At 64.7% G+C, this 26,043-nt stretch overlaps 2 protein-coding genes and 1 long non-coding RNA gene across 14 annotated transcripts in view; 1 reads left to right on the top strand and 2 right to left on the bottom strand.

The window, feature by feature from the left end:
* Positions 1-2,459: 2,459 nt before the first annotated feature.
* FRMD8 (FERM domain containing 8) lies at positions 2,460-7,418 on the bottom strand. Of its 2 annotated transcripts, none has more exons than XM_085046454.1 (10): positions 7,244-7,418; positions 6,634-6,921; positions 6,054-6,155; positions 5,900-5,958; positions 5,611-5,777; positions 5,083-5,271; positions 4,542-4,665; positions 4,281-4,463; positions 3,411-3,603; positions 2,460-2,695 (listed from the first exon to the last, which is right to left on the bottom strand). In XM_085046454.1, exons 1-10 carry the CDS (start codon positions 7,293-7,295, stop codon positions 2,568-2,570), a joined length of 1,485 nt encoding a protein of 494 aa, XP_084902580.1. In that variant the 5' UTR covers positions 7,296-7,418; the 3' UTR covers positions 2,460-2,567. The 2 variants fall into 2 exon arrangements, with proteins under 2 accessions (XP_084902580.1, XP_084902581.1); XM_085046455.1 differs by having other exon boundaries at positions 6,634-6,792; positions 7,244-7,417.
* Positions 7,419-7,594: 176 nt separating this feature from the next.
* Positions 7,595-26,043, bottom strand: part of LOC146422426 (neurexin-2-like) — a 47,866-nt gene continuing 29,417 nt past the window's right edge. For 6 of the 10 annotated variants that reach the window (XM_085046281.1, XM_085046283.1, XM_085046282.1 and 3 more), the window contains 7 exons: positions 25,777-25,896; positions 18,385-18,566; positions 17,616-17,787; positions 15,126-15,215; positions 12,977-13,296; positions 12,196-12,274; positions 7,595-8,819 (listed from right to left, as the gene is read on the bottom strand). In XM_085046281.1, coding sequence (XP_084902407.1) covers positions 8,086-8,819; positions 12,196-12,274; positions 12,977-13,296; positions 15,126-15,215; positions 17,616-17,787; positions 18,385-18,566; positions 25,777-25,896 — 1,697 coding nt within the window. In that variant the 3' untranslated portion in view covers positions 7,595-8,085. Of the gene's footprint in view, positions 8,820-12,195; positions 12,275-12,976; positions 13,297-15,125; positions 15,216-17,615; positions 17,788-18,384; positions 18,567-25,776; positions 25,897-26,043 lie in introns of those variants that run through there. The other 4 variants (XM_085046287.1, XM_085046288.1, XM_085046289.1 and 1 more) reach the window with 3 other exon arrangements.
* Positions 10,987-12,197, top strand: LOC146422428 (uncharacterized). Of its 2 annotated transcripts, none has more exons than XR_014848162.1 (4): positions 10,987-11,167; positions 11,407-11,580; positions 11,645-11,783; positions 11,886-12,197. It is a non-coding gene; the product is annotated as an uncharacterized LOC146422428 (long non-coding RNA). The 2 variants fall into 2 exon arrangements; XR_014848163.1 differs by having other exon boundaries at positions 10,987-11,219; positions 11,342-11,580.

Genomic DNA, 26,043 nt, shown 5'->3' with positions numbered 1-26,043 from the left:
CCCCCCAGCCCTTTTTCAGTGGGTTTTTGAGGTAAAATCACCACGATTCATCACTCTAAGCCCCCCATTTCCCTCAGGCTTTGCAGCTTTTAGAAAACACCCCCCATTTCCCTCAGGCTTTGCAGCTTTTAGAAAACCGACCATTTTTAACGGTTTTTCACACAATTTTACCTCACGAAAAGAGGCCTGAAAATCACCTCACGCAGGGGGGACTTTATCGCATCCTCCTCTCCCCTCCAACCGCCGCTAAAAGGGCTCAGAACCCCCTCCCCCTCTCCCTCCCCTCCCCCACAGCTCCCCCTTTCATCCCGCCCCTCCCCCACGCCCATTTTTATCCAAAAAAACCTGAATTTTGGGGGCGGGAGCGGCCGCGGAAGGATACGGCGGAATGAACAGGAGTGATGCGGCTCGCCGCGGAGGGATTTGGGGGGTGAAGCGTCCCTCGTCACATGGCCGGCGGAGGGATCCGCGCGCGGAGCGATCTGAAAGTGATGCGACAGTGGGCGGGGCTACAGCGAGACCACGCCCCTCATCAGGCCCCGCCCCTCGCTTTGCCGCAGTCGCCGCGGGGGCGGCGCCGGGGGAGGATGGGCTGTGTGATCGCTGCGTCCTCCTGGAGTCACCCCCGCTGCGTCCGGAGAGATGGTGCAGTTACAAAACACACCCCTTTCTCCTTGATTTTACCTCAGAAATGCCCGAGTTACCTCGGGAAATTTCCGCTGTCCCTCAGGAAAATCTGCTTTTCCCTCATAAATGGCCGATTTCTCTCAGAAAAGCGTTTATTTGGCTCAGAAAGGGCCGTTTTCCCTCAGAAATGTCCTATTAACGTCATGAAACACCCGATCTCCCTCAGGAAAATTTGCTTTTCCCTCATAAATGCCCGATTTCTCTCAGAAAAGCGTTTATTTGGCTGAGAAAGGGCCGTTTTCCCTCAGCAATGTCCTATTAACGTCACGAAACACCCGATCTCCCTCAGGAGCGTCCGATTTTACCTCATCAATGTCTCCTTTCCCTCAGAAATGTCCCATTTGCCTCAAAACCGCTCGATTTCCCTCATGGAGTGTCCGACTTGCCTCAGAACTACCCGATTTGTCTCGAAAATGTGTTATTTCCCTCAGAAATACAAGATTTTACCTCAGAAATAAAAGGTTTTACCTCAGAAATGTCTCGTTTCCCTCAGAAAAATCACTTTTATTCAGCCACAACCTAGTGCCCCCCCTCCAATATGGCGTCTCCCCTCACGAACGGCCCGGGGGAGGCCGGGAGGCTTTTCCTCAGTATTTCCCTCAGGTAACTATATATTTCTTCCAAATAATTAATATATTCCATCAAATATTTGCATTTCCTTCCCCTTGTTTGTAAAACACTGGATTTCAGGGCAGTTTCCCTGCGTTTTTTAAGCCGCGGTAACACCGACCCCTCCCACAGCACCGGTTGTCCCTTTAAAAATCCTTAAATTTCTAGAAAGCGCCTTAAAAATAAAGAAGTTATTTGGGGTTTTGCCGCAGAGTGGAGGCGTGTGGGGTTTATGGGTAAGAAGAAAAAGTGATAATCGGTTAAACCCAGCTCTGCTGCAAGGGAAAAGAGAGTTAAATGGGGGGATTTTGGGTGGGTTTGTGAAGGTCGGGAATGGACAATGAGTGATGCTCCAAAATCAGCAGGATTTGCCTCAAAATTGGTGGGATTTACCCCAAAGAGCTATTTAACACTAACAAGGGAGTCTCCCCCAACACAGCACCCCTTGACACACGTTACACGTGTGACAAGCGTGACACACGCGTGTCCCTGTATCCCCAGCCCGAAATGGCTGCTGTCACCTGCGGCCGCCATTTGGCTGCGGTGGCCACAAACCCCCCAAAATTGGCCCCAAATCCCCTCGAATGGGCCCCAAAACCCCCAGAATTGGCCCCAAAACCCCCAGAATTGGCCCCAAACTACCGTGGCTTGTCCCAAACCCTCCAGAATGGACCCCAAAATCCCCAGAATTGACTCCAAAACCCCCCAGAATTGACTCCAAATCCCCCAGAATTGGCCCCAAACTACCGTGGCTTGTCCCAAACCCCCCAGAATAGCCCCCAAATCCCCTCCCCAGAATGGGCCCCAAACCCCCCAGAATAGCCCCCAAATCCCCTCGAATGGGCCCCAAAATTGGCCCCAAAGTGTTGTGGCTTTGTCCCAACTCCCCTAAAACTGGCTTCACACTCACCCCAACCCTCTGGAAAATGCCATGCATTAACTCAAATCGGCCCCAAATATCCCAAACTAGCTCAAAACTGCCACGATTTAACCCCAAACATCCCAAATTAATTGCAAACCACCCCGAATCAGCTTTGATCTGCCCCAAATCACCCTGAATTAACCCCAAATTCATTCCAAACCGCCCCAAACCACTGAATTAACCCAAAAACCTACCCAAATTTCCCCAAAATGCTCCAAATTCCACCAAACCCTGGCTGGTATAGGGGGTAGGGGGGGCACAGTGCAGTTTATTGGGGTGAGGATACAAAGACAGAGAGGTCTGGGGGTTCCCAGTGGTCCCAGTCTGAACTGGGAGGGGTTTGGGGGGCTCAGCCCTGCTCGGACCCTGTCCCTCCTGTCCCCCCTGCCACCGGGCTGTAGGTGCCACCCCCGGACCCCCCCCGGCTGAAGAAGGACGCCGAGCGCCGGGGGGGCTTCACCCGCCGCAGCTCCTGCCCTGGGAGGGGGGAAAATTTGGGGGGATTTAGGGCAGGAACCGCCTTGATGTCCCCCCAATTGTCCCAATTCCCCCCCAGGCTCTGGTGTCCCCACCCTGTGTGCGTGTCCCCATGTTCCCACAGACACCCCCAGCTCTGCTCGACATCCTCCCGACGCCCCTGTCGTCCCCCATGTCCCCTGGAAGCCACTGAGCTGCCCCCTCATGCCCCCTACCCCCCGAAATGCTGGGGTGACCCCATATGTGTGTGTCCCCATGTCCCCCTGTCCGTCCCATGTCCCCCATGTCCCTCCACGTCCCCCAATGTCCCTCATGTCCCTGATGTCCACAATGTCGCCCCATATCCCCAATGTCCCCCATGTCCTCCTGTCCCACTCATGTCCCCCTGTCCCCCCATGTCCCCAATGTCCCTCATGTCCCTGATGTCTGCAATGTCCCCCATATCCCCAATGTCCCCGTGTCCCCCCTATGTCCCCAATGTCCCTCATGTCCCCGATGCCTGCAATGTCCCCCCATATCCCTGATGTCCCCAATGTCCTCCAGTCCCCCTCATGTCCCCCTGTCCCCGCCATGTCCCCAATGTCCCCCTGTCCTCCTCATGTCCCCAATGTCCCCGATGTCCGCAATGTCCCCCCATATCCCCTATGTCCTCCTGTCCCACTCATGTCCCCCTGTCCCCCCGATGTCCCCCCCGTCCCCCTGTCGCCTGTCGCACCCTCCCGCACGTAGTCGATGGTCGCGAGGCGCTGCAGGCGGGGTCGGGTCACGCTCTCCTGCCGCCGCAAGGGGGCGCCGCGCGCCTCGGTGGGCGTGGCCTCGGCGGCGGCGGGCGGGGCCTGGTCCTCGGTGGGCGGGGCAGCCCCGCCCAGCTCGATGCAGTACTCGATCAGGGCGCTCATCAGCTCCGCCTGGGGGCGCTGTCAGCACGGGCGGCACGAGACGAACCCCCCCGGAACCCCCCAAGGATCCCCCCTTGGGACCCCCAAACCCACCCCAGGGATGCCCAAACCTATCCCAAACTGACACCGGTGATCCCCGAACTTATCCCCCCCAGGGACCCCAAACCGAACCCCCCAGGACCCCAAACCGACCCCAGGACCCCAAACACCCCGACCCCCCCAGGGACCCCCAAACTGACCCCCTGAGGACCCCCAAACTGATATCCTCACAACCCCCAAACTGACCCCAGGACCCCCAATTTATCCAGAACATCCCAGAACCCAAGCCACCCCCAGGGACCCCAAACCCACCCCAGAGATGCCAACCGACCCCCTCAGGACCCCAAACCGATATCCTCAACCCCAAACGACCCCAGGACCCAAACTTATCCCCAGAACCCCAAGCCAACCCCCACAGGACCCCAAAACCCACCCCAAACCACCCCCCTGAGGGAACCCCAAACCAATCCCAGAGACACCTCCGAGTGCTCCCAAACCATCCCTCCTACTGACCTCCACCTGTCCCCCACAGCCCCCCAAGTGGCTCCAGGACCCCCCAGGCGCCTTCAACACCACCCCCACTGCCCCCCAAGTGCCCTGCCACCACCCCCAAGTGTCCCCTGCTGTCCCCAAGCACCCCGCCACACCTGGGGGGAGAACACCCGCAGCAATCTGTTCACGGGGGCTCCCTCGTGGTCCCCATCGAACTCCAGCCACAGCTGGGGGGGCTCTGCGGGGTCCCCCTCCTGCCCCGCGGGGTCCTCATCCTGCCCCACGGCCCCCACCAGCTCCCAGCACAGCTCGGGGTACGTCAGGGACAGCAGCACGTGCTGGGGGACACGGGGGAGGTCACCCCATGGTGTCCCTGCCACCCCCAGACCCAATCCAGCCCCCCAAACCCCCAATACCTTCTGTCGGGGGTCGATGATGGTGACACCATCGAGCCCTATGGCGACGCTGACGGGACGCAGCCCCCCCCGGCCCAGCAGCCCCCCCGAGGGTCGCTCGATGGCTCCTGGGAAGAAGGCACACCTGGAGGGGACAGCAGGACACACCTGGGTCACCCCAAAACGTTGAGGTTCCCCCTAAAACACCTGCGACCCCCCAAAATGCTGGGTTCCCAGGTGCGCTGGGAGGTGACTTTGGGGTGGCCTGATGCTGGGGGAAATCCTGGGGGTCCCCTGGGGCTTGGGTACCAAGGAGTTTGGGGGTCTGGGGGTGGTCCTATGGTGGTCCCTGCGGGTCTGGGGGGGTCCCTGGGGGTCTGTAGCTCTCATTGGATATCTCTGGGGGTCGTGGGGCTGTGCCTGGGGGGTCCTTTTGGAGTTCCCTGGGGGTCCCCATCAATCTGGAGGGCAATCCCTGCAGGTCTGGGGGTGTCGGTGGGGATGTCCCATTAGAGTGTCCCATTGGGGGTCTCTAATTAGGGTCCCCCCCGCCCCTCCTCACCCGTAGCCGGGCAGGGCGTGGCAGCGGCGCAGGAAGTCCCGGTACAATCCGGCAGGGGGCGCCTCGGCGCCCGGCGCGCGCGAGAACGCCTCGAGCAGCCGCTGGGCGGGGCCAGGCTCGCGAGAGCGCCGGAACAGCGCCCCCCAGCGGGCCGGAGGACCCGGAGGCAGCAGCTCCCCCAGCAGTGGCCTGGGGGGGACAGAGAGGGGAGTCAGAGGGGACACGGGCGGGGACAGGGGGTCCGGAGGGGACGTGGGGTATCGTGGGGTCACGGGGTGAGGGTCCCATGGGGTGGGGCGGTCCTGGAAGGGTTCCCGTGGGTGGGTCTCAGGTGTATCCCACAGGTGGAGGGGTGTCCCAGGTAGAGGGGAGGGTCTCGGGGCTGGTCCCAGGTGTGTCCACAAGCGGGAGATCCCGAGGGATGCCCCAGGGTGGTCCTGGGTGGGGTCCCAGGGGGTGTCCCATGGGTGGGGGTCCCAGGGGTTCCCGGGGGGCGGGTCCCGCGGGTGGGGTCCGGCCGGTGCTGACCGCAGGCTGAGCTCCGTGTGCCGGCCGGGCTCGAAGGGTCCCAGACGCAGTCGGCAGCTGAGACCCCCCAGCTCGGCCGCCTCAGGGGGATCCACGGGGTATCGTCCCCCCTTCAGCTGCTCCCGCGCCTCCTCATAGAGCAACCTGAGCAGCTCCTCCTCCTGCAGCTGCGACCCACAGAGACCCCCAGGTCACCCCACAGTGACCCCCAGACCACCCCACACCTCACCCTACACCCCCAGTGTCCCCCATAGATCGCCCCCCTCGGGGACCCCCGTGTCACTCTCACCTCCAGCTCCCGGCTCTTGGGGAAGAACACGTTCCTCCGCAGCTGCAAACATGGCTCATCTGGGGGGGATTCCGGGGGGTCAGTGGGGGCGGGAGACCCTCGAGGGCTCCCCCCCGCCCCATGGGACCCCCTTCTCGGGCCCCCCACCCCTCACCTTGGGCGATGGCCGCGGGCGAGCCGAGGCTGAAGCGCAGCAGCAGCTCCGGCCAGTGCCGGACCAGGCGCAGGGGTCTGTGCCGTGGCTTCAGCTGCACCTCTGGAAGGGACACAGGGCTGTCACCCACTTAGGGACCCGCGGAGACCCTCATGGGGACCCCCACGGGGACCCCCACGGGCACAGGGACACACTGACCCACGGGGAGCCCCACAGGGACCCACCCACAGGGGCCCATGGAGCTCCAAGGACCCGGGGGTCCCACACTCGTCCCCCTGTCACCCGTGGGAGCCCTCAAATGTCACCCGAGCAGCTGTGACCTCAACCACAGCATGAGTTGTGACCCCAGTTGCCCTCCATGTCTGTGTCCCTCCCATTCCCCCAGCATGTCCCCCTTTCCCCCATGTCCCCTTGCCCCCCCAATGTCCCCAAGTCCCCCTGTCCCCCTTCACCGAGCAGCTCCGACCCCAACCACAGCGCAAACCATGTCCCTGTTCCCATGTTCCCTCCCATGTCCCCCTGTCCCCCCCAGTGTCCCCAAGCCCCCCTGTCCCCCCAATGTCCCCCTGTCCCCCCTCACCGAGCAGCTCCGACCCCAACCACAGCGCCAGGGCGTCGCCGGCGGCGGGCGGGAGGCGCAGCGCCCCCTGCAGGCGGCGCAGCAGCTCGGCGGCCGTGGGGCCCGGCGGTGGCTCCAGCGGCAGCGGCAGCGCCGACCCGTCCGGCAGGTACAGCAGGGCTGGGGGGCAACGGGGGAGCTGTGCGACCCCCCGGGACCCCCACACATCGCCCGGGACCCCCACGCCCACCCCCGGATTAACACATCCCCCTACACACAGCCCTGACCCGTCCGGCAGGTACAGCAGGGCTGGGGGGCAACGGGGAGCGTCAGACCCCCACTTAGGGACCCCCAAACCCACTCACGACCACCGCCGGACCCCCAGCCCGACCCCCGGACTGCCACACCCGCGGGACACCCCCGGGGACAGACACAAAACGACCCACGGGGGTCCCACGGCCACACCGACCACCCCCAAAGGGTCTCACGACCCCCCAAAGCGCCCCACGCCTCCCCACCCACGGGGGTCCTACGCCCCCCACCCACGGGGGTCTTACGGCCAAGCCCCCACCCAGGCCCCGCCCATACCGGAATCACGGCCCCGCCCCCTCCCGAGGCCCCGCCCCCTCACCGGCAGCTCCCGACGGGGCGGACGCGCCCTCCCCCTCCCCCTCCCCGTCCATGCGCGGGGTCACGGAGGGGTCACGGAGGGGTCACGGTGGGGTCACGGCTCCGCGCGCTCCTCGCGCCGGTCCCGCGCGCGGGGCGGAAGCGCCACGGGTGGGCGGAGGGGGCGTGGCCTCGGTTGTGACGTCACAAAGAGGCGGGGCCCGGGGGAGGAGGTGGCGCCCCCTGGCGGCCGGGAGGGCTGGGATCACCCCGGGGGCGTCCCGAGGGATTTCGGGGGTCCCGGGGGAAGGTTGGGGGTCCCGGGGGATTTCGGGGGTCGCGGGGGGCGGCGCAGGAAGAGTCGGAGCCGCTGTACGAAGTATAGAACCGTGTATTCCTCTGTGCGCGGCGGGGGGGCGGCCCGGGGGGGCTCGGAGGGATTCGGGGGGGGCATTTGGGGGGGATCCCGGCAGGACCCCCGGGGGGGGGGTCCCGACGCCAATCGGGGCTCTCGAAATTAAAAAATAAACCCAAAGAAATACCCGGGGAGGGGGGGGCGAGGGGGGGCGGTAAAAAACCGATCCGAGGTGAGGAGGGGGCGGTTATGGGGGGGGGGTCCCGCGCCCCTCTGGGGAGGGGGGGTCCCACCACACCCCACGCTGGGGAGGGTCCCGCGCGCCCCCCGCGCCCCCCCACCGGCGCGCTGCCCCCTATTCCCGCGGCGGGCTCGGGTGGGGGGGACACACACACACAGAGAAACCACAGAGGCGCCCCCGCTGCGGGGTCGGGCAGGTGACATCCCCCCGGGGGTGGCGGCGGCTCAGAGGGGGGGGTCAGGGGACACGCGTGGAGACCCCCCCCCGGTCACACGTAGTACTCCTTGTCCTTGTTGCGCCGCGCTTTGCCCGGCGCCTTGGGGGGCGCGGGGGCCGCCTTCTCCTTGGGGGTCCCGGCGGGCGGGGTCGGGGACGCGGCGCCGGGAGCTCCTCCCGGACCCCCCCCGGGCGCGGCGGGGGCGGCCCCGATGTAGTGGCGGCTCTGGTCCACCTGGTAGGAGCCCTCGTCGCGGTTGCGGTACTTGTACATGGCGTAGAGCAGGATGAGGATGCAGAGCGCGGCGGCCGCCACGATGCCGACCACCATGCCGGTGGTGCCGCCCGCCTCCCGCACCACCTCCACCGCTCCGGGCGCGGCTGTGGGGGGCACGGGGGGGCGCCGGGTCACGGGAGGAGCCGAGCCCCCCCCGCGCCGCCCCCCGCCCGCTCCCTCCCGCGGGTGCCGCTCGCCCGCCGGCACCAGCCCGGGCGGAGCCGCTCCCGCCACCGTGGGCTCGGTCCCGGCGCCGCGGGGCGCGGCGGTGGCCGCCGGGGGGGCGGCAGCCTCGGGGCTCCCCCCGCCCCCCAGCCCCGCGAAGTCCTCGTCGTCGGCCGGCGGCTGCTCGGGGCCGGGGGCTCGGCCGGGGTCGGGGTCGGGGTCCGCCGCCTCCCCGGAGGCGAAGCCCGAGGGCTCGTCGCAGTCGGGGCCGCAGCCCGGGGGGGCGCGGGGGGCGGCGGGGGGCGCGGGGGGGCCCGGGGACGCCGGCAGCACCAGCTCCCCGCCTGCGGAGACAGAAAGGGGACGGGGGGAAGCCCCGTCAGCCCCCGCCGCCGCGCCCCGCTGCGCCCCCCGAACCCCCCCCCGCCGCCTCCGGCCGCCTCCGCGCCAGCTCCGCTCTCTAGGTTAAATTTTTTTTTTTTTTTTGCATTTTTTTAGCTAATTCCGCTACTTTTTTTTTTTTTTTTCTCGGTTTTTTTGTTTTTTTTTTTTTAAGAGCAAACCGCGGCGCTGCCGTCAACTTACATCGCGGGATGGGGCCGGGTGATTTTAGCGTGGAGAAAAAAGAAATTGCAGGAAGGAAGGGAAAGCACACAAAAAACGAGAGAAAGAGAAAAAAGAGAAAAAAAGAACAAAAAGAAAAAGAAGAGAAGAGACACTCGGTGAGAAGGTGCCGCGGCCACCCCTGCGGCGCCAGCGCCCGGCCCCGGCCGGCCCCGGCCACCGCCGGCCACCACCGGCCATCAGCCACCGGCCATTGGCCATCAGCCTTGGATCCATCCGTCCATCCACCCATTCATCCATCAATGAATCAATCGCCTGTCCATCCCTAAATCCATCTGTGGATCTTTGAATCCATCCATCCATCCATCCGTCCATCCATTTGTCTGTCCATCCATCTGTCCATCTTTCCATCCATCCATCCATCCATCCAGTCTGGAGTCCACCCAGCGCTGCATTCCTCTGTCCATCCCTGTGTCCATTTGTCCTCAGATCCATCCATCCTTGAATCGATCCATCTGTCCATCTGTCCATCCAGCTATCCACCCATCCATCCCTCCATCCATCCATCCATCTGTCTGTCCATCCCTCTGTCCAGCCCTGCAGCTGGCAATCCATGTGGCCATCCGGCCATCACTGTGTCCATCCCACCAGTCTTAAATCTGTCTGTCCGTCCGTCCGTCCATCCGTCCTCAATCCATCCATCTCTAAGTCCACCCCTGCGGCCACCTGGCCATGCATCCATCCACCTTCAGATTCAGCATCTGTCCTTGAATCTGCTTGTCCATCCATCCCTGTGTCCATCTATCCCAATGTCCATCCATCCTCAGATCCAGCCATCTGTCCATCCACCCATCCATGTGTACATCTGTCCATCCACCCATCCATGTGTCCATCTGTCCATCCACCCATCCAGCTCTCCATGGTTCACCCCCTGGAGATCAGCTCTCCGTGGATCCATCCATTTGGCCTTGTGTCCATCTGTCCATCCATCCATCCATCCATCCATCCATCCATCCATCCATCCATCCATCCAAGTGTCCATCTGTCCATCCACCCATCCATCCATCCAAGTGTCCATCTGTCCATCCACCCATCCACACTCTCAGCTCTCCATGGATCCACCCATTCAGCCTTGTGTCCATCTGTCTGTCCATCCACCCATCTACTCATCCATGTGTCCATCTGTCCATCCACCCATCCATCCATCCCAAAATCCATCCGTGTGTCCATCCATCCCTGAATCCAGCCAGCCCACAGGCATCCAACCACCTGTCTGTGTGTCCGTCCATCCCTGAATCCATCCGTGTGTCCATCTGTCCATCTCTGCATCCAGCCGCTCTCAAACTCATCCTCCCATCCTTGCGTCCATCCCCATCCCCATCTGTCCATCCATGGATCCGCTGTCCATCCGTCATTGTCCACCGTCCACTGTCCGTCCACTGTCCGTCCATTGTCCGTCTGTCTGTCCCCACTCCTCCCCCCTCTGCTGACCGCTGCCTTCCCTCCCCCACAGGAGGGGTTTGGGGACACCAGGGGTGTCCAGGGGACACCTGCGGGTGCTGGGGTGGACACCCAGGTGTCCACAGGTGGGACGCAGATGTCCGGGGGACACCCGTGGGTGCTGGAGGACACACCCAGGTGTCCAGGTGACACCTGTGGGTGCCAGGTGAGGCCCCAGGTGTCCAGGGGGGTCTCCAGTGTCCAGGTGACACCTGAGGTGTCCAGGGGGGTGTCCAGGCTCGGGTGGGGGAGGGTCCTCGCCGAGGTCCGGCGGCAGCGAAGGTGTGACCCCAGACCGGGGGGGTCCTCCCTGTCCATCCGAGTGTCCAAATGTCCAAATGTCCGAGTGTCTGTCCGTCCGTCAGGTGAAGCAGGGGGTGGGGGCGGGGCTTGCACAACCCCCGGGCTCAGGTGTGTGCTTGGAACGGGCGGGAAACGCGTGGACAGGTGGGGGCGGGGCCACAGGTGGGGGCGGGGCCACAGGTGGGAGGCACCTGGGTGTGCGGGGGGGCTGCGTTTGGGGTGAGTGTGAGTGTGTGAGTGTGAGAATAGCTCAGGTGTGTGCACACCTGTGCGTGTGAGAGTGTATGTGCACACCTGTGCAGGTGTGTGAGCAGCTCCTGTCCAGGTGTGTGTGTGCACACCTGTGTGTGTGTTTGTGCTTGTGCACACCTGTCCAGGTGTGTATGTGCACAGCTCGGGTGTGTGCACACCTGTGTGTGTGTGTGTGTGTGTGTGCACACCTGTGTGTGTGAGAGTGTATGTGCACACCTGTGCAGGTGTGTGAGCAGCTCCTGTCCAGGTGTGCGTGTGCACAGCTCGGGTGTGTGCACACCTGTGTGTGTGTGTTTGTGCACACCTGGCCAGGTGTGCGTGTGCACAGTTCAGGTGTGTGCACACCTGTGTGTGTGCTTGTGCACACCTGTCCAGATGTGCATGTGCACAGTTCAGGTGTGTGCAAAGCTCTCCAGGTATGTGTGTGTGCGCGTCTTTGTGCACACCTGTCTAAGTGTGCGAGTCTGAGTGTGCACACCTGCCCAGGTGTGGGAGCAGCTCCTGTCCAGATGTGTGTGTGGACAGTTCAGGTGTGTGCACACCTGCCCAGGTGTGTGAGCAGCTCCTGTCCAGATGTGTGTGTGGACAGTTCAGGTGTGTGCACACCTGCCCAGGTGTGTGTGCGTGTGCTTGTGCACACCTGCCCAGGTGTGTGCGTGGACAGTTCAGGTGTGTGCACACCTGCCCAGGTGTGTGTGTGCGTGTGCTTGTGCACACCCGCCCAGGTGTGTGAGCAGCTCCTGTCCAGATGTGTGTGTGTGGACAGTTCAGGTGTGTGCACACCTGCCCAGGTGTGTGCGTGTGCTTGTGCACACCTGCCCAGGTGTGTGAGCACCTCCCGCACCCGCGTGTCTCCCGTGAGCAGCCCGGCGCCTTCCCTGCTCACACGCGTGTGCAACACCCAGCCCCCTCACACCTGTCCGTGTACACTCCCACACCTGCGTGGGGTCTCACCACCGCCGGGGGGGTTGGGGGAAGAGCCCCGGGCTCTGCGGCCGTGTCACACGTGTGCGTGGCCGTGTCACACGTGTGCGTGGCCGTGTCACACGTGTGCGTGGCCGTGTCACACGCGCGTGCCCGGGGCCCCGGAGCAGCACCCACCTGTGCCTGGCTCACACTCCTCCAGGTCCTCGTCATCGCTCGGACACTCGGCCGAGGCCACCAGCAGATCGTCCGTGTTCTGGGGGGGACACCAGGGGGTCACCTGGGGGGACCCCCAAACTCCCCTCACCTCCCTCAGGGGTGGGGCTGGGTGTCACCTGAGTGCACACCTGGGGGGAACCGCCCAGCCCCTTTTTGGGGTCTCGCCGTGAGCCCCCAACCCCCAAAACTCCCCCCTGGGGGGACCCTAAATCTACCTGGGGCATCCTAAATCCACCCTGGGGGACCCCAAATCTATCCTGGGACACCCTAAATTTACCTGGGGTATCCAAAACCTACCTGGGGCACCCCAAATCCACCCTGGGGCGTCCCGAATCTACCCTGAAATCACTCCAAATCCCCCCCCAGGGTGACCCCAAAACCCCCTGAAGTCACCCCAAACCTCCTCCTCAAGTACCAGCAGCCCCCCCCAGGACCCCCATGTCCCCAAATGTCCCCCCAGGACCCCCCAGTGTCCCCTGATGTCCCCCCCAATGTCCCCCGATGTCCCCCCAGGACCCCCAATGTCCCCCAGTGTCCCCCCCAGGACGCCATGTCCCCCACCATGTCCCCCAATGTCCCCTCATGTCTCCCACTGTCACCAATGTCCCCAGTGTCCCCAACTCCCTGCAGACCCTCACCCTCATTCCCCCCCAACCTCTCCCCTAACCCACCCCCGTCACACCCCCTCCCCCCAAATCCCCCCCCCCCCAGACCCCCTTTCCCCCGTCCCCCGCATTACCTGGGCGACGGTGTCGCGCAAGGTGGGCGAGCGCCCGCGGCGGGTGGTGGTCGTGGCCATGGTGGTGGTGGTCTCCATGATGGTGGTGGCCATGTCGGGGGGCGCGGGGGTGGCGCCGGGGGGCGCGGGGGGTGGCGGGGGGTCCCCCACGAGCCGCAGGTCCCCCTCGAGCCGCACGCGGGGATGTCCCTCGGCCGCCAGCGCCAGCAGCTTCAGGCCGTTGTAGTAGAGCCCCGAGAGCTGCCCCTGGAAGGGGCGGCCGCGGTCTCGGCCCCCCACCCGGACACGGGCCTGGCTGTTGAAGATGGTCAGCTGCCGGCCTGGGGGGGAGAGGTGAGGCTCGCACACCTGGCACACCTGGCAGCGGCACACCTGGCTCACCTGGCTCACCGCGGCGGTGTCACCCCAACCCTGGTGATGCTGTCACCTGAGCTACGTGCTGCTGGAGGTGGTCAGATGCTGGTTTGGTGGGTTGCACACCTGGCTCACCTGGCTCACCTGTGTCACCCTGGCACTGTCACCCCGATGCTGTCACCCCTTAGCCACACAAACCTCCCTGGGTGGAGAGGGGGGGGTTGTTTGCACACCTGGCACACCTGTGTCACCCTGACGCTGTCACCCCACCCGCGCACACCCCCGTGAATGGAGGGGGCAGCTGCACACCTGGCATACCTGGCACGGCCTCACCCCCCCACCTGGCACACCTGGCACACCTGGCACGGCCTCACCCCCCCACACCTGGCTCACCTGGCACACCTGGCACAGCCTTACCCCCCACACCTGGCTCACCTGGCTCACCCTACCACCCCCACCCTGCCACCATTTCCCTCCCTCACCCCCACACCTTGGGGCACACCTGGCGCACACCTGCGTGTGCCTCTCACGAGGAGCAGCCGTGCCCCCCCTCCCCCACCCTCCACCCCCCCGCGCCCCCCCCCCTCCACCCTCATTCCCCTCCCCACCCCGGGCAGTTAAAGGGACCCCAACGCCCCCCCGGCCCCCGGCTCCGCTCGGGCTCAATTCGGCCAATTTTGGGTCAGGTGGGGCGGGGGGGGTGGGGCAGGGGCGGGGCCGGGGCGTGCGATGCTGGGGCGGCTCCTGTGCACACCTGGGCCTCGAGTGCAGACACACCTGTGCGCCTTCCTCACGCGCACCTGGCCCTGCTGCACACCTGGCGAGCAGCTGGTGCACACCTGTCCTCCTGCACACCTGGTGCACACCTGGCCCTGGTGCACACCTGGCGAGCACCTGGTGCACACCTGTCCTGCACACCTGGTGCACACCTGGCCCTGGTGCACACCTGGCGAGCACCTGGTGCACACCTGTCCTCGTGCACACCTGGTGCACACCTGGCGCACACCTGGCACACGCCCCTGCCTTGGTGCACAGCTGGCTCGTGCACACCTGGTGGATGCCCCAGCCGTGGCGCACACCTGGCGCACACCTGTCCTGTACACACCTAGTGCACACCTGGCACACACCTGGCACACGCCCCAGCCGTGGCACACACCTGTCCTGTGCACACCTGTCCTGTGCACACCTGTCCTGCGCACACCTGGCCCACACCCTGGCCCCGGTGCACGCCCCAGCCGAGGTGCACACCTGTCCTGTGCACACCTGGCGCAGCCCCGGCCCCGGGCAGTCCCTGGGCAGGTGGAGGTTAGGGGGTTTAGCGGGTTTATGCAGCTTTAGGGGGGCTCTGGGCTCAGCGCGGTTTAGGGGGGCCGTTAGGTGCGTTAGCGTCCCTTTAACCAGGTAATGAGGGGGCGGGGCAGGGGCTGGCCCCTCCCCCAACACCTGGGGTCCCTCCCCGGACACCTGGGGGGTCCCTGGACAACGGGGTCCTGCGGGACGTGGCTCCTGGACACCTGCGGGGTGTCCCAAATGCCGGGATCCCGAACACCTGGGACCCCAAACAGGTGGGTCCCTCACACCTGAGTCCCCCAGGCACACCTGCCTCCCCCATTTCGGGGTGCCCAGGTGTTGGAGACTCCAGGTGTTGGGGGTCCCAGACACTCCCCCAAAAATCGGCGGGTTCCAGACACCTGGGACCCCCAAATCTCTGGGTGCCGGCCACAGCGGGGTGCCCAGGTGTGGGGGTGCCCAGGTGTGGGGGTGCCCAGGTGTGGGGGGCGCTCGCTGCCGTTACCTTTGTCGAGCAGCCACTCATCGACCACCCGCCCCAGGCGGAAGGGGATGCGCTGCCGCGCCAGCGCCAGCCGCTCGCTGTCCCCGCTGCCTTCGGAGGGAGGAGAAGAGCGTTACGGGGACACGGGGCAGGGCAGGGGGACACCGGCAGGGAGCCGGCGGTGGCAGCGCGGCGCGGAGGGGGGCATCGGCGGTGGCGTCACGGCGGTGTCACTGTGGTGTGGCGGGTGGTGGCACCGTCGGTGTCACCATGGTGGAAATGGTGTCTTGTTGGTGTCACCATGGTGGGACTGTGGTCTTGGCATCGGTAGCACCATCAGTGTCACCATGGTGGGACTGTGGTCTGGGTATTGGTGTCACCATCAGTGTCACCATGGTGGGACTGTGGTCCAGACATTGGTGTCACCATCAATGTCACTATGGTGGGACTGTGGTCTTGTCATCGGTGGCACCATTGGTGTCATCATGGTGGGACTGTGGTCTCATTGTTAGTGGCACCATTGGTGTCACCATCAGTGTCACCATGGTGGAAACAATGTCTCATTGTTAGTGGCACCATTGGTGTCACCATGATAGGACTGTGGTCTGTCCAGTAGTGTCACCATCAGTGTCACCATGGTGGGACTGTGGTGTGGCCATTGGCATCACTATCAGTGTCACCATGGTGGGACTGTGGTCCAGACATTGGCGTCACCATCAGTGTCACCATGATGGGACCATGGCTTCATCATTAGTGGCACCATTGGTGGCACCATGGTGGGACTGTGGCTTCACCAGTAATGGTGTCACAGTGTCCCCATGATCAGACCATGGTCCTGCCTTTGGTGTCACCATCAGTGTCACCAAGCTGGCACAGTGGCCTCATCGTTAGTGGCACCACTGGTGTCACCGTTGGCATCGCCACAGTGTGGCCACAGTGTCACCATCAGTGTCACCACAATGTGACCACGACCTCGCCACCGTGTCACCATATCACTGTCAATCACGACGGGACCACAGTGTCACCATCAGTGTCACCATCAGTGTCACCATGGCGGCACTGTGGCACGACCACCACGTCACCCTCAGCGTCACCACAGTGTCACCACGAGTGTCCCCACTGGTGACAGCACAGTTATGACCATCAGTGTCCCCACAGCCGTGACGCCCCTGCTGATGTCCCCAGCCCGGCCGTGGTGTCACCGGGGGTTGGGGTGGCCCCGGTGTCACGGGGAGGGGGGGTTTGTCCCTCGGGGGGTTTATGTGGCCTTTAGGGGGGACATTAGCGGTGGGGGGAGGGGTGGGGGTGGCCATGGTGTCCCTCGTTAGCGCTGCCTCGTTAGTGCCCTCGTTAGGGGGGGTCTGGGTGCTGGGGGGGCTACAGGTGCCATAGGGGTGTCCCCAGGGTGTCCCCAAGCTCCTGGGGTGTCCCTGGAGTGTCCCTCTGGTGTCTAAAGGTGCCATACAGGTGTCTTTGGGATGTCCCCAATGTGTCCCAGGGTGTCCCCAAGCACCTGGGGTGTCCTTGGGGTGTCTTGCAGGTGCCATAAAGGTACCCGGGGGTGGCTGGCCCTGCTCTGGGGGTCCCAAATCTGCTCTTGGGGCACCTGCAGGTGCCTCAGGGGGTCCACAGGGTGACCCAGGTGGTACCTGTGGGGTCTGTCGGAGCCCTGGGTGATACCTGGGGGTGCCCAAGGTGATACCTGTGGGGTCTGTAGGAGCTCTGGGGGTACCTGGGGAACACCTGGGTAACACCTGTGGGGTCTCTAAGACCTCTGGGGGCACCTGGGGGTACCTGGGTGATACCCTGGAATGATACCTGTGGGGTCTGTAGGAGCTCTGGGGGCACCTGGGGAACACCTGGGTAATACCTGTGGGGTCTTTAAGACCTCTGGGGGTACCTGGGGGTACCTGGGTGATACCCTGGGGTGCCCAGGATGATACCTGTGGGGTCTGTAAGAGCTCTGGGGGTACCTGGGGAACACCTGGGTGACACCTGTGGGGTCTGTAAGATCCCTGGGGGATACCTGTGGGGTCTGTAAGATCTCTGGGGGTACCTGGGGAACACCTGGCTAATACCTGTGGGGGTCTGTAAGACCTCTGGGGACACCTGGGGGTACCTGGGTGACACCGGGGGTGCCCAGGACGATACCCGTGGGGTCTGTAGGAGCTCTGGGGGTACCTGGATAACATCTGTGGGGTCTGTAAGATCTCTGGGGACACCTGGGGGTACCTGGGTGATACCCGGGGGTGCCCAGGATGATACCTGTGGGGTCTGTAGGAGCTCTGGGGGTACCTGGGGGATACCTGTGGGGTCTGTAGGAGCTCTGGGGGTACCTGGGGGTACCTGGGTGACACCCAGGGGTGCCCAGGACAATACCCGCGGCGTCCCTAAGAACTCCGGGGACACCTTGGGAACACCTGCGGGGTCCGTAGGAGCCCTGGGAGGGGGGGAGGGGATACCTGGGGGTGTCTCTGAGGGGGGGGTGCCCCGGGTCGCGGCGGGGGGTACCTGGCGGGTAGCGCTCGTGCAGGGGGCCGCCGTCCACCTGGAGCGTGGCGTTGCCGCCGCTGCGCGTGAAGCGGACGACGTGGAACCGCCCGTCGCTGACGGCCGCCCCCCGCTCCTCCAGCGCGATGTCCTCGGTGCCCACGTTGAACAGGACCCCCACGGCCCCCTGGACCTGCGTGGGGGGGCACCGGTGGGTCTTTGTGTCCCAAGGATTGACCTCCCCCCCCCCCCCCAGACCCCAAATTTTGTCCCCTCCTTGCGAGGCGGAGCTGGAGGAAGTCACCTAATTTGGGTTTTAACGGGAGTTCCGTTGTGTTCCTAACCCACCCAGGAGCCCCTGACCTCAGTTTTGTCCCTTCCTGGTGATGCGGAGCTTCATGAAGCCCCCAAATCCGCCTCTACCAGGGACCCCCAGACCCTCCTGACCTCCCCCAGACCCTCCAGACCTCCCCCAGACCCTAAATCCGACCCTCCCTCACACCGTGGAGCTGCAGGGAATCTCCAAACCTGGCCGTGCTCTCCATGCACAGATCCCACCTCCACGCACGGACCCCCTAAACCCCCAGCCCCCCAGGAACCCCCTCGACCCCCAGGACCCCCAGACCCCCATTTTCCCCCCTTTACACCGCGGACCTGAAAATCTCCAAACCTGCCACCCTCTCCATGCACAGATCCCACCTCCATGCACAGACCCCGAAACCCCCAGACCCCCCAGGACCCCCAGCCCCTCCCAGTCCCCCCAGCCCCCCATTTTTTCCCCCCTCCTTACAATGTGGAGCTGCAGGAAGTCGCCCAGCCCGGCCGCGCTCTCCACCCGCAGCAGCACCGCGTCGCGCTGCCGGGTGCTGAAGCCCAAGGCCAGGCGGTCAGCGCGGGTGCTCGGCCGGTCATTGGGGGGCCACGTGTAGGTGATCAGAGCCCCCCCCTTGCCGAAAATGTAGGTGGTGCCCGCTGGGGGGGGGAGAGAAAAACGGGGGGTCAGCGGGGAAAGCGGAGGGGTTGGGGGGAGGAAGGATTTGGGGGTGATCGGGGTTTTTGGGGGGAGCCAGGAGGTGGGGGGACCCCAAAATCTGAGGGGATTCTGAGTGGAGGGGGGGGACAGTCTGGAATTTGGGGGGGACAACCCGGGAGTCCGGGAGGGATGCTGAAGTTTGGCGGGGATCTGGAATTTGGGGTGTTCACAACCTGCAGGGGGATCTCGAATTATTTTGGGGGGGAAGCCGTGAATTTGGGGAGGGGATGGGGGGCTACGAGGGGTGGGGAGGACACCCCGAGTGTCTGGGGGTCTTTTTTGTCCCCACCCCGTTGGTTTTGCACGAGGATGTGGCCTTGCACGAGGGCTGAGTGTGCACAAACACGGACAGGAACAGCCCCGAAAACACCCCAAAAACACCCCAAAACACCCCAAAAACACCCCAAAAACACCCAAAAACACCCCAAAAACACCCCAAAACACCCAAAACCACCCCAAAACCACCCCAAAAACACCCAAAAACACCCCAAAAACACCAAAAATATTCCCAAACCACGGCACGGACACGCGGGGGGGCACAAACACCACAGAGACCCCCAAACCTTGCCCCGACCCCTTAACCCTGCCCGGCGCCGGGGGAGGAGGAAGAGGAAGAGTGGGAGGAAGGATCTTCCAGGTTCCCAAGGCAGTGAAGAAGAAGAGGAGGAGGAGGAGGAGGAGGGAGGAAGGCCGGGCTGAAATACCCGCGAGCAGGTGGGGAGGAGGAGGAGGGTGAGAAGGAGGAGGAGGAGGAGGAGGAGGAAGGCTGGCTGGAGTTCCCGACAAGAGGAGGAGGAGGAGGAGGAGGAGGAGGGTGTCTGAGCAGAAGCAGAAGAAGGAGGAAGAGGAAGGAGGAGGAGGAAGGATGTCCCAGGTTCCCAAGGCAGTGAGGAGGAGGAGGAGGAGGAGGAAGGGTGATCTTGAGGTCCCCCGGAGGAGGAAGATGAAGCAGAGCAGGAGGAAGGGTGACAGCGTCCCTGAGGCTGAAGATGAGGAGGAGGAGGAAGGTTTTGGGGTCACCAGGAGGTGGATGAAGAGGAGGCTGAGGAGGAAGGCTCAGGAAGTGAAAGGAGGATGAGGAGGAGGTGAAGAAGAAGGAGGGGGAGGAAGGCCAGCTGTGTTCCTGTCATGGTGAGGAGGAGGCTGAGGGAGCCTGAGGCTGAAGGAGGAGGAAGATGATGATGATGATGATGATGATGAGGGTTTTGGGGTCTCTGTGAGGAGGAGGAGGAGGAGGAGGAATGTTGATGAGGAGGGTGAGGAAGGCCAAGGGTGATGAAGGCTCGCTGAGGTGAGGAAGGGCGCATGGTTGATGCTGATGGAGAGGATGAGGATGATGAGGAGGGTGATGAGGATGGTGATGATGATGAGGAAGATGATGAAGGCTCACCGTGATGCCCCTGGATGAGGAAGGGCTTGAGGTTGATGGTGGTGGGGAGGATGAGGAAGGTGAAGATGAGGATGAGGATGGTGAAGATGAGGATGAGGAATGTGAGGATGATGAGGATGAGGAAGGTGAGGATGGTGATGGGGATGAAGGCTCACCGTGGTGCACAGTTGATGGCAATAGCGTGGAAGAGGAAGGTGAGGATGAGGATGATGAAGATAAGGAAGGTGAGGATGAAGATGATGAAGACAAGGAAGGTGAAGATGAGTATGAAAAAGGTGATGAGGAAGGTGAGGGTGAGGGTGAGGAGATGAAGGCTCACCGTGGTGCCCACGGGTGAGGAAGGGAGCGCGGTTGATGGCGATGGGGAGGATGAGGATGATGAGGAAAAGGAAGGTGATGATGATGATGATGAGGAAGGTGAGGAAGGTGAGGGTGATGAAGGCTCACTGTGGTGCCCACGAGTGAGCAAAGGCACAAAGTTGATGGCAATGGGGAGGATGATGATGATGAGGAAGGTGAGGATGAGGAAGGTGAGGGCGAGGAAGGCTCACCGTGGTGCCCACGGGTGAGGAAGGGCGCGTGGTTGATGGCGATGGGGAGGATGATGATGATGAGGAAGGTGATGATGATGATGAGGAAGGTGAGGATGAGGAAAAGGAAGGTGATGAAGATGATGATGAGGAAGGTGAGGATGATGAGGGTGACAAAGGCTCACCATGGTGCCAACAGGTGAGGAAGGGCACGCGGTTGATGGCAATGGGGAGGATGAGGAAGGTGAGGGTGAGGATGAGGAAGGCTCACCGTGGTGCCTGCGGGTGAGGAAGGGCACGCGGTTGATGGCAATGGGGAGGATGAGGATGATGAGGAAAAGGAAGGTGAGGATGATGATGAGGAAGGTGAGGGTGATGAAGGCTCACCGTGGTGCCCGCGGGTGAGGAAGGGCGCGCGGTTGATGGCGATGGGGAGGATGAGGAAGGTGAGGATGATGATTATGAGGAAGGTGAGGAGGATGAAGGCTCACCGTGGTGCCTGCGGGTGAGGAAGGGCGCGCGGTTGATGGCGATGGGGAGGATGATGATGAAGAAGATGAGGATGATGAGGATGATGATGATGAGGAAGGTAAGGATGATGATGATGATGAGGGTGATGAGGAAGGCTCACCGTGGTGCCCGCGGGTGAGGAAGGGCGCGCGGTTGATGGCGATGGGCGCCGTGCCGTGGCGCCCGTGGAAGTGGTGCACGTGGTGGGTGGTCGAGAGGCTGGAGGAGACGCGGGCGGGGCGGGCGGGGGGCACCAGCACCCCCAGCACCCCCAGCACCCCCAGCGCCCCCAGCGCCAGCACCCCCAGCGCCCCGGGGCCCCCCCGGCCCCCCATCGGCCCCTCAGCGGCCCCCCCCCATCCGGCAGCGCCGGGGGGACCCCAGCGAGGGGGACCCCAAATGGGGGGGGGAGCCCCCAAATGGAGATGGAGGGAGGGGGGTGGGATGGAGGGGGGAGACCCCCGGATTTGGGGGGGGTGAAAGGGGTGAGGGTGGGCAGGGAGAGGGGACCCCCGAAATGGGTGGGGGAGACCCCCCGAAGGAGGGTGGGGAACCCCAAAATGGGGTGGGGGGAAGGAGTGGGGACCCCCAAAATGGGGGGGTGGAAGGAGGGAGGGACCCCCTAATTTGGGGGGTGAAAGGGGTGAGGAAACCCCCGAGTGAGGGGTGAGGGTGGGGAGGGAGAGGGGACCCCCGAAATGGGTGGGGGAGACCCCCGAATGAGGGTGAGGAACCCCAAAATTGGGGTGGGGGGGGTGAAGGGAGAGGGTCAGACCCCCCAAAAAATGGGGTCTAGGAAGGATTGGACCCCAAAATAAGGGGGGAAGGGGTGGGGGCTCCCAAATTTAGGGGAGCCCCCGGTTAAGGAGGGGTGACAGCGGGGGTCCCCAAAATGTGGGGCTGGAGGTGGGGGCGTCCCCAAAATGGGGGGGGGAGGAGGGTTAGACCCCAAAATGGGGGGTGAAGGGAGAGGGGGCCCCAAAGAGTGGGGGGTGGAGGTTGGGGGAGGGAGTCAGACCCCAAAAAGGGGGGGATTGAGCCCCAAAATTGAGGGGGTGGGGGTGAGGGGAGGGGGTTGTGCCCCAAAACGAGGCCCCGGGGGGGTTTCTCGGACCCTAAAATGGGGTTTGGGGAGGTGGGTTGTGCCCCAAAAGAGGGTCTGGAGGGGTGCTGAACCCCGAAATGGGGCTGGGGGGGATCACGAGCCTAAAATTGGGGTGGGGGGGGCTTCAAATCAGTCCAAAAAATGGGGAGGGGGTGGGCAGACTGAGCTCAACCCAACCTGAAGTCGGGGAAACCCCAAATTCCCCCAAATCCCCCCCAAAACTGGTCCTGGGTCACCCCAAAAGGGCCGGGGGGTCCCCAAATCCACCTCCCGGGGGGCTCAACGACCCCAAAATCCACCCACGGGGCTGGGGAGGGGTCGCGGCTCACCCCAAAAATGGGGCTGGGGGAGGCCCTGAGATACCCCAAATCGCCCCCTAAATAGGGCCGGGTGGGGGAAAATCCCCCAAAAATAGGGCCGGGGGGGGAAAATCCCCCAAAAATAGGGCCGGGGGGGGAAAAATCCCCCTAAAATAGGGCCGGGGGGGGCCAAACCCCCCCTGAAATGGGTCTGGGGGAGGCGAATCCCCTAAAATAGGGCCGGGGGAACCCAATCACCCCGAGAGGGGCTGGGGGGGGGGGGGAGATGAATCCCCCCAAAAATGAGGCCGGGAGGGGGGGCGAATCCCCCCCAAAACGGGGCTGGGGGGGGTCAAATCTCCCCCTAAATCAGGGCCGGGGGGGGGCGGAACGTCCCTAAAATGGGGCTGGGGGGGGGCGTCGCGCTTTCCCCCCCCCCACTAAAAAAGCGGCGGCGCCCCCAAAGGGCCCCGGGGGTCCCGACCCCCCCTGGGCAGCGCGGGCGGGGGGTCCCGAGCGCCCCCCCCGCGGGGGGTTTGGATCCCCCCCCCGGGGCTCAGCGCATGCGGGGGGGGGGCGCGGGGGGGCCCCGGGGCTGGGGGGGCCAGGGCGGGGGGGGGGGCGCGGGGGGGGAGCTCAGAGGGGGTCGAGCATGGTCCGGATGGGGGGAGATGTGGGGCTGGGGGGTGAAAAGGGTGGGATGTGGGGCTGGGGGGTCGGATTTGGGGGTGAGGGGGTGGGAAATGGGGGGGATGGAGGGTGGGGGGAGCGCGATGTGGGGTTTGGGGGGGCGGAAAGAGGGGGTCGGGAGGGGGGAGATGGGGCGATGTGGGGCGGCGATGTGGGGCGGAGGAGGGAGGATGCTGCGGGAGGATGAGGATGAGGATGGCGATGGGGATGAGGAGGATGAGGATGAAGATGAGGAGGGGGCTTTGCCGGTGGGGGGGGGTGGTCTCTGGCCTGGGCGGCGGCGGCGGCGGCTCGGTGGGGCCCGAGGCTCGGTGTGGGGCGCGGTGGGGCCGTGGGGCGGTGGGCGCGGGCGGCCGTGGGGCGGCGGCGGCGGCGGCGGCTGCTGCAGCGGGAGGGGCGGGGGCGGGGGAGGGGCGGGGGGAGGGGCCGCGGGGGGAGGGGCCACGCGCGACCCACGAGGGGGAAACCCACGGACCACCCCCCCCTCCCCCCGGCGGGGGGCGGGGGAGCCCCATAGAGACCCCCAGGGCGGCCCCGGAGCCCCCACGGGGGTGGCGGCTGCCCCACGGGGACCCACGGACACGCGTGGGGACAACCGGGGGGTGCAGGAGCCACACGGAGCCCCACGGGTGCCTCACAGAGACCCCACGGAGCCCCCCAGGGCAGCCCCGGAGCCCCCACGGGGGTGGCGGCAGCCCCACGGCTGCCCCACGGAGGTGGCCTCGGGACCCACGGACACGCGCGGCGACAGCCGGGGGATGCAGGAGCCCCACGGAGCCCCACGAGGGGTCGATGGAGCCCCACGAGTGTCCCACAGAGACCCCACGGAGCCCCCGCCGTGACCCACAGAGCCCCACGGCGACCCACAGATTCATCCCCGTGACACCGCGGTGGCTCCAGGTGGCCCCACGGGGACACGCGGGGGTCGGGGATGCCCCACGGCAGCCCCACGGAGCTCTGCCCGCGACCCACGGCGGCGCCAGCCCCACGTTCCGGTGTCCCCACGCCACGTCCTGCCCCACGGTGTCACCGTGAGCCACGTCCTGCCCCACGCGTGCCCCATGGAGGTGCGATCGGAGCCAGGTGTGGGGCAAAGGGACTGCGTGGGACTCACCTGGAGGGTTGGGGGACATTGGGGGACATTGGGGGACACTGAGACGTGGGGGGGACAGCTGGACATGGGAACATAGGGGGACACTGAGACACGGGGGGACACAGGGGGACACAGACATGGAGGGACATGGAGGGACATGGGGGGACACAGATGTCCCCCGTGCTGCCACCTGTCCCTCCGTGGGGACACAGAGCCCTGGTGAAGGGACAGAGCCACCTCCGGCGAGGGACACGGGACACCCCCGGCCACCGTGGGAGAGCCGCGGGGGGACACAGAGCCCTCGTGCAAGGGACAAGTGCCACACCCGCCTCGTGCGGGGGACACAGGTGACACCTGTGTCACCCTCGGTGAGGGCCGTGGGGACACAGAGCCCTCGTGCAAAGGACAGGGACACCTCGGGCGAGGGACACTTGTCCCGTGTTGGGGACACCAAGGCCCGTGTTGGGGACACCAAGGCCCCTCAGGTGTGTGTCACACCTGTCCCCTGTGAGGGACCCAAAGCCACACACCCCCCGTGCGAGTGACACGGGTGTCCCCTGGGAGAGACAAGTGCCACCTGTCCCCTCTGCTCGCTCCTGGGGGGTCCTGCGTGGGGGACATGTCCTGGTGCGGGGTGTCCCCACCCTGGGACCCCCGAGTCCCTTGTCCCCTCCGTACCCCCTGAGCCCCCAATAGGGCTGGGCACAGGTGGTGCCCCCGAAGACCCCCAAATCCCCCCGAGACCCCCAAATCCCCCCGAGACCCCCAAATCGCCCACTCACACTGGGCACAGGCAGCTCCCCCCGAAGCCCCTCAAGCCCCCTGTGCCTTCCTGAGACCCCCAAATTCCTCCGAGACCCCCAAATTCCTCAATCACACTGGGCACAGCCGGCTCGCCCAAGCCCCCCAAAATCCCCCGGAGACCCCCAAATCCCTCACTCACACTGGGCACAGCCGGCTCCCCCTGAGCCCCCCAAGCCCCCCACTCATATCCAGCACAGCCCGAGCCCCCTGTGCCTTCCTGAGACCCCCAAATCCCCTTGAGACCCCCAAATTCCTCACTCACACTGGGCACAGCCGGCTCCCCCTGAGCCCCCAATACCTTCCTGAGACCCTCAAGACCCCAAGCCCCACGAACCCCGAGCCCCCAACCCCCTCAAGCCCCCTGTGCCTTCCTGCGACCCTCAAATCCCCAATCCCCCAATCCCCCCACTCACCTGTCAGCTGGCTCTCCCTGAGCCCCCAGACCCCTGGCCTCAGCCCCCAGCCCCCTCAAGCCCCTGTGCCTTCCTGAGACCCCAAATCCACGAGACCCCCAAATCCCCACTCACATTGGGCACAGCTGGCTCTCCTGAGCCCCAGTACCTTCCGAGCCCCTCAGCCCCCAGAACCCCAAGCTCCCAGCCCACTGTGCCTTTCTGAGACCCCCAAATCCCCCAAATCCCCCACTCACATGGCTGGCCACGGCTCCCCCAAAGCGCCCCAACCCCCGAGCCCCCCAAGCCCCTCCAAACCCCTCGCCCCCCACTCACGCTCGGCACAGCCAGCCCCCCCGAAGGCCGTCATGCTGCAGTCGCAGGTGAATCCATCCCACTGCTGCAGGCAAACTCCCCCGTGGGCACACGAGTCCTCGGCGCACGTCGTGCTGGGGCCTGGGGGGGCACCGGGGGCTCGTGGGGACCCCCCAGGCCCCCCCAAACCCGGTGTGGACCCCCCAGGCTCCCCCAAACCCGGTGTGGACCCCCCAGGCTCCCCCAAACCCGGCCCGGGCTCGTGGAGACCCCCCTGGCCCCACCAAA

Source organism: Lichenostomus cassidix, unplaced genomic scaffold (assembly GCF_008360975.1).
Source record: "Lichenostomus cassidix isolate B80296 unplaced genomic scaffold, HeHo_3.0 HiC_scaffold_40, whole genome shotgun sequence".
Taxonomy (NCBI): domain Eukaryota; kingdom Metazoa; phylum Chordata; class Aves; order Passeriformes; family Meliphagidae; genus Lichenostomus; species Lichenostomus cassidix.
The sequence above is the reverse complement of the archived record's forward strand: the minus strand, read 5'-3'. Positions and strand labels throughout refer to the sequence as shown.

Coding starts and splice junctions, on each gene's coding strand:
- FRMD8 (XM_085046454.1), bottom strand. CDS start 7,295: ATGGACGGGGAGGGGGAGGGGGAGGGCGCGTCCGCCCCGTCGGGAGCT. Junction 6,922..7,243: donor CGCCCCGTCGGGAGCTGCCG/GTGAGGGGGCGG, acceptor GTTGCCCCCCAG/CCCTGCTGTACCTGCCGGAC. Junction 5,272..5,610: donor CACACGGAGCTCAGCCTGCG/GTCAGCACCGGC, acceptor TGTCCCCCCCAG/GCCACTGCTGGGGGAGCTGC.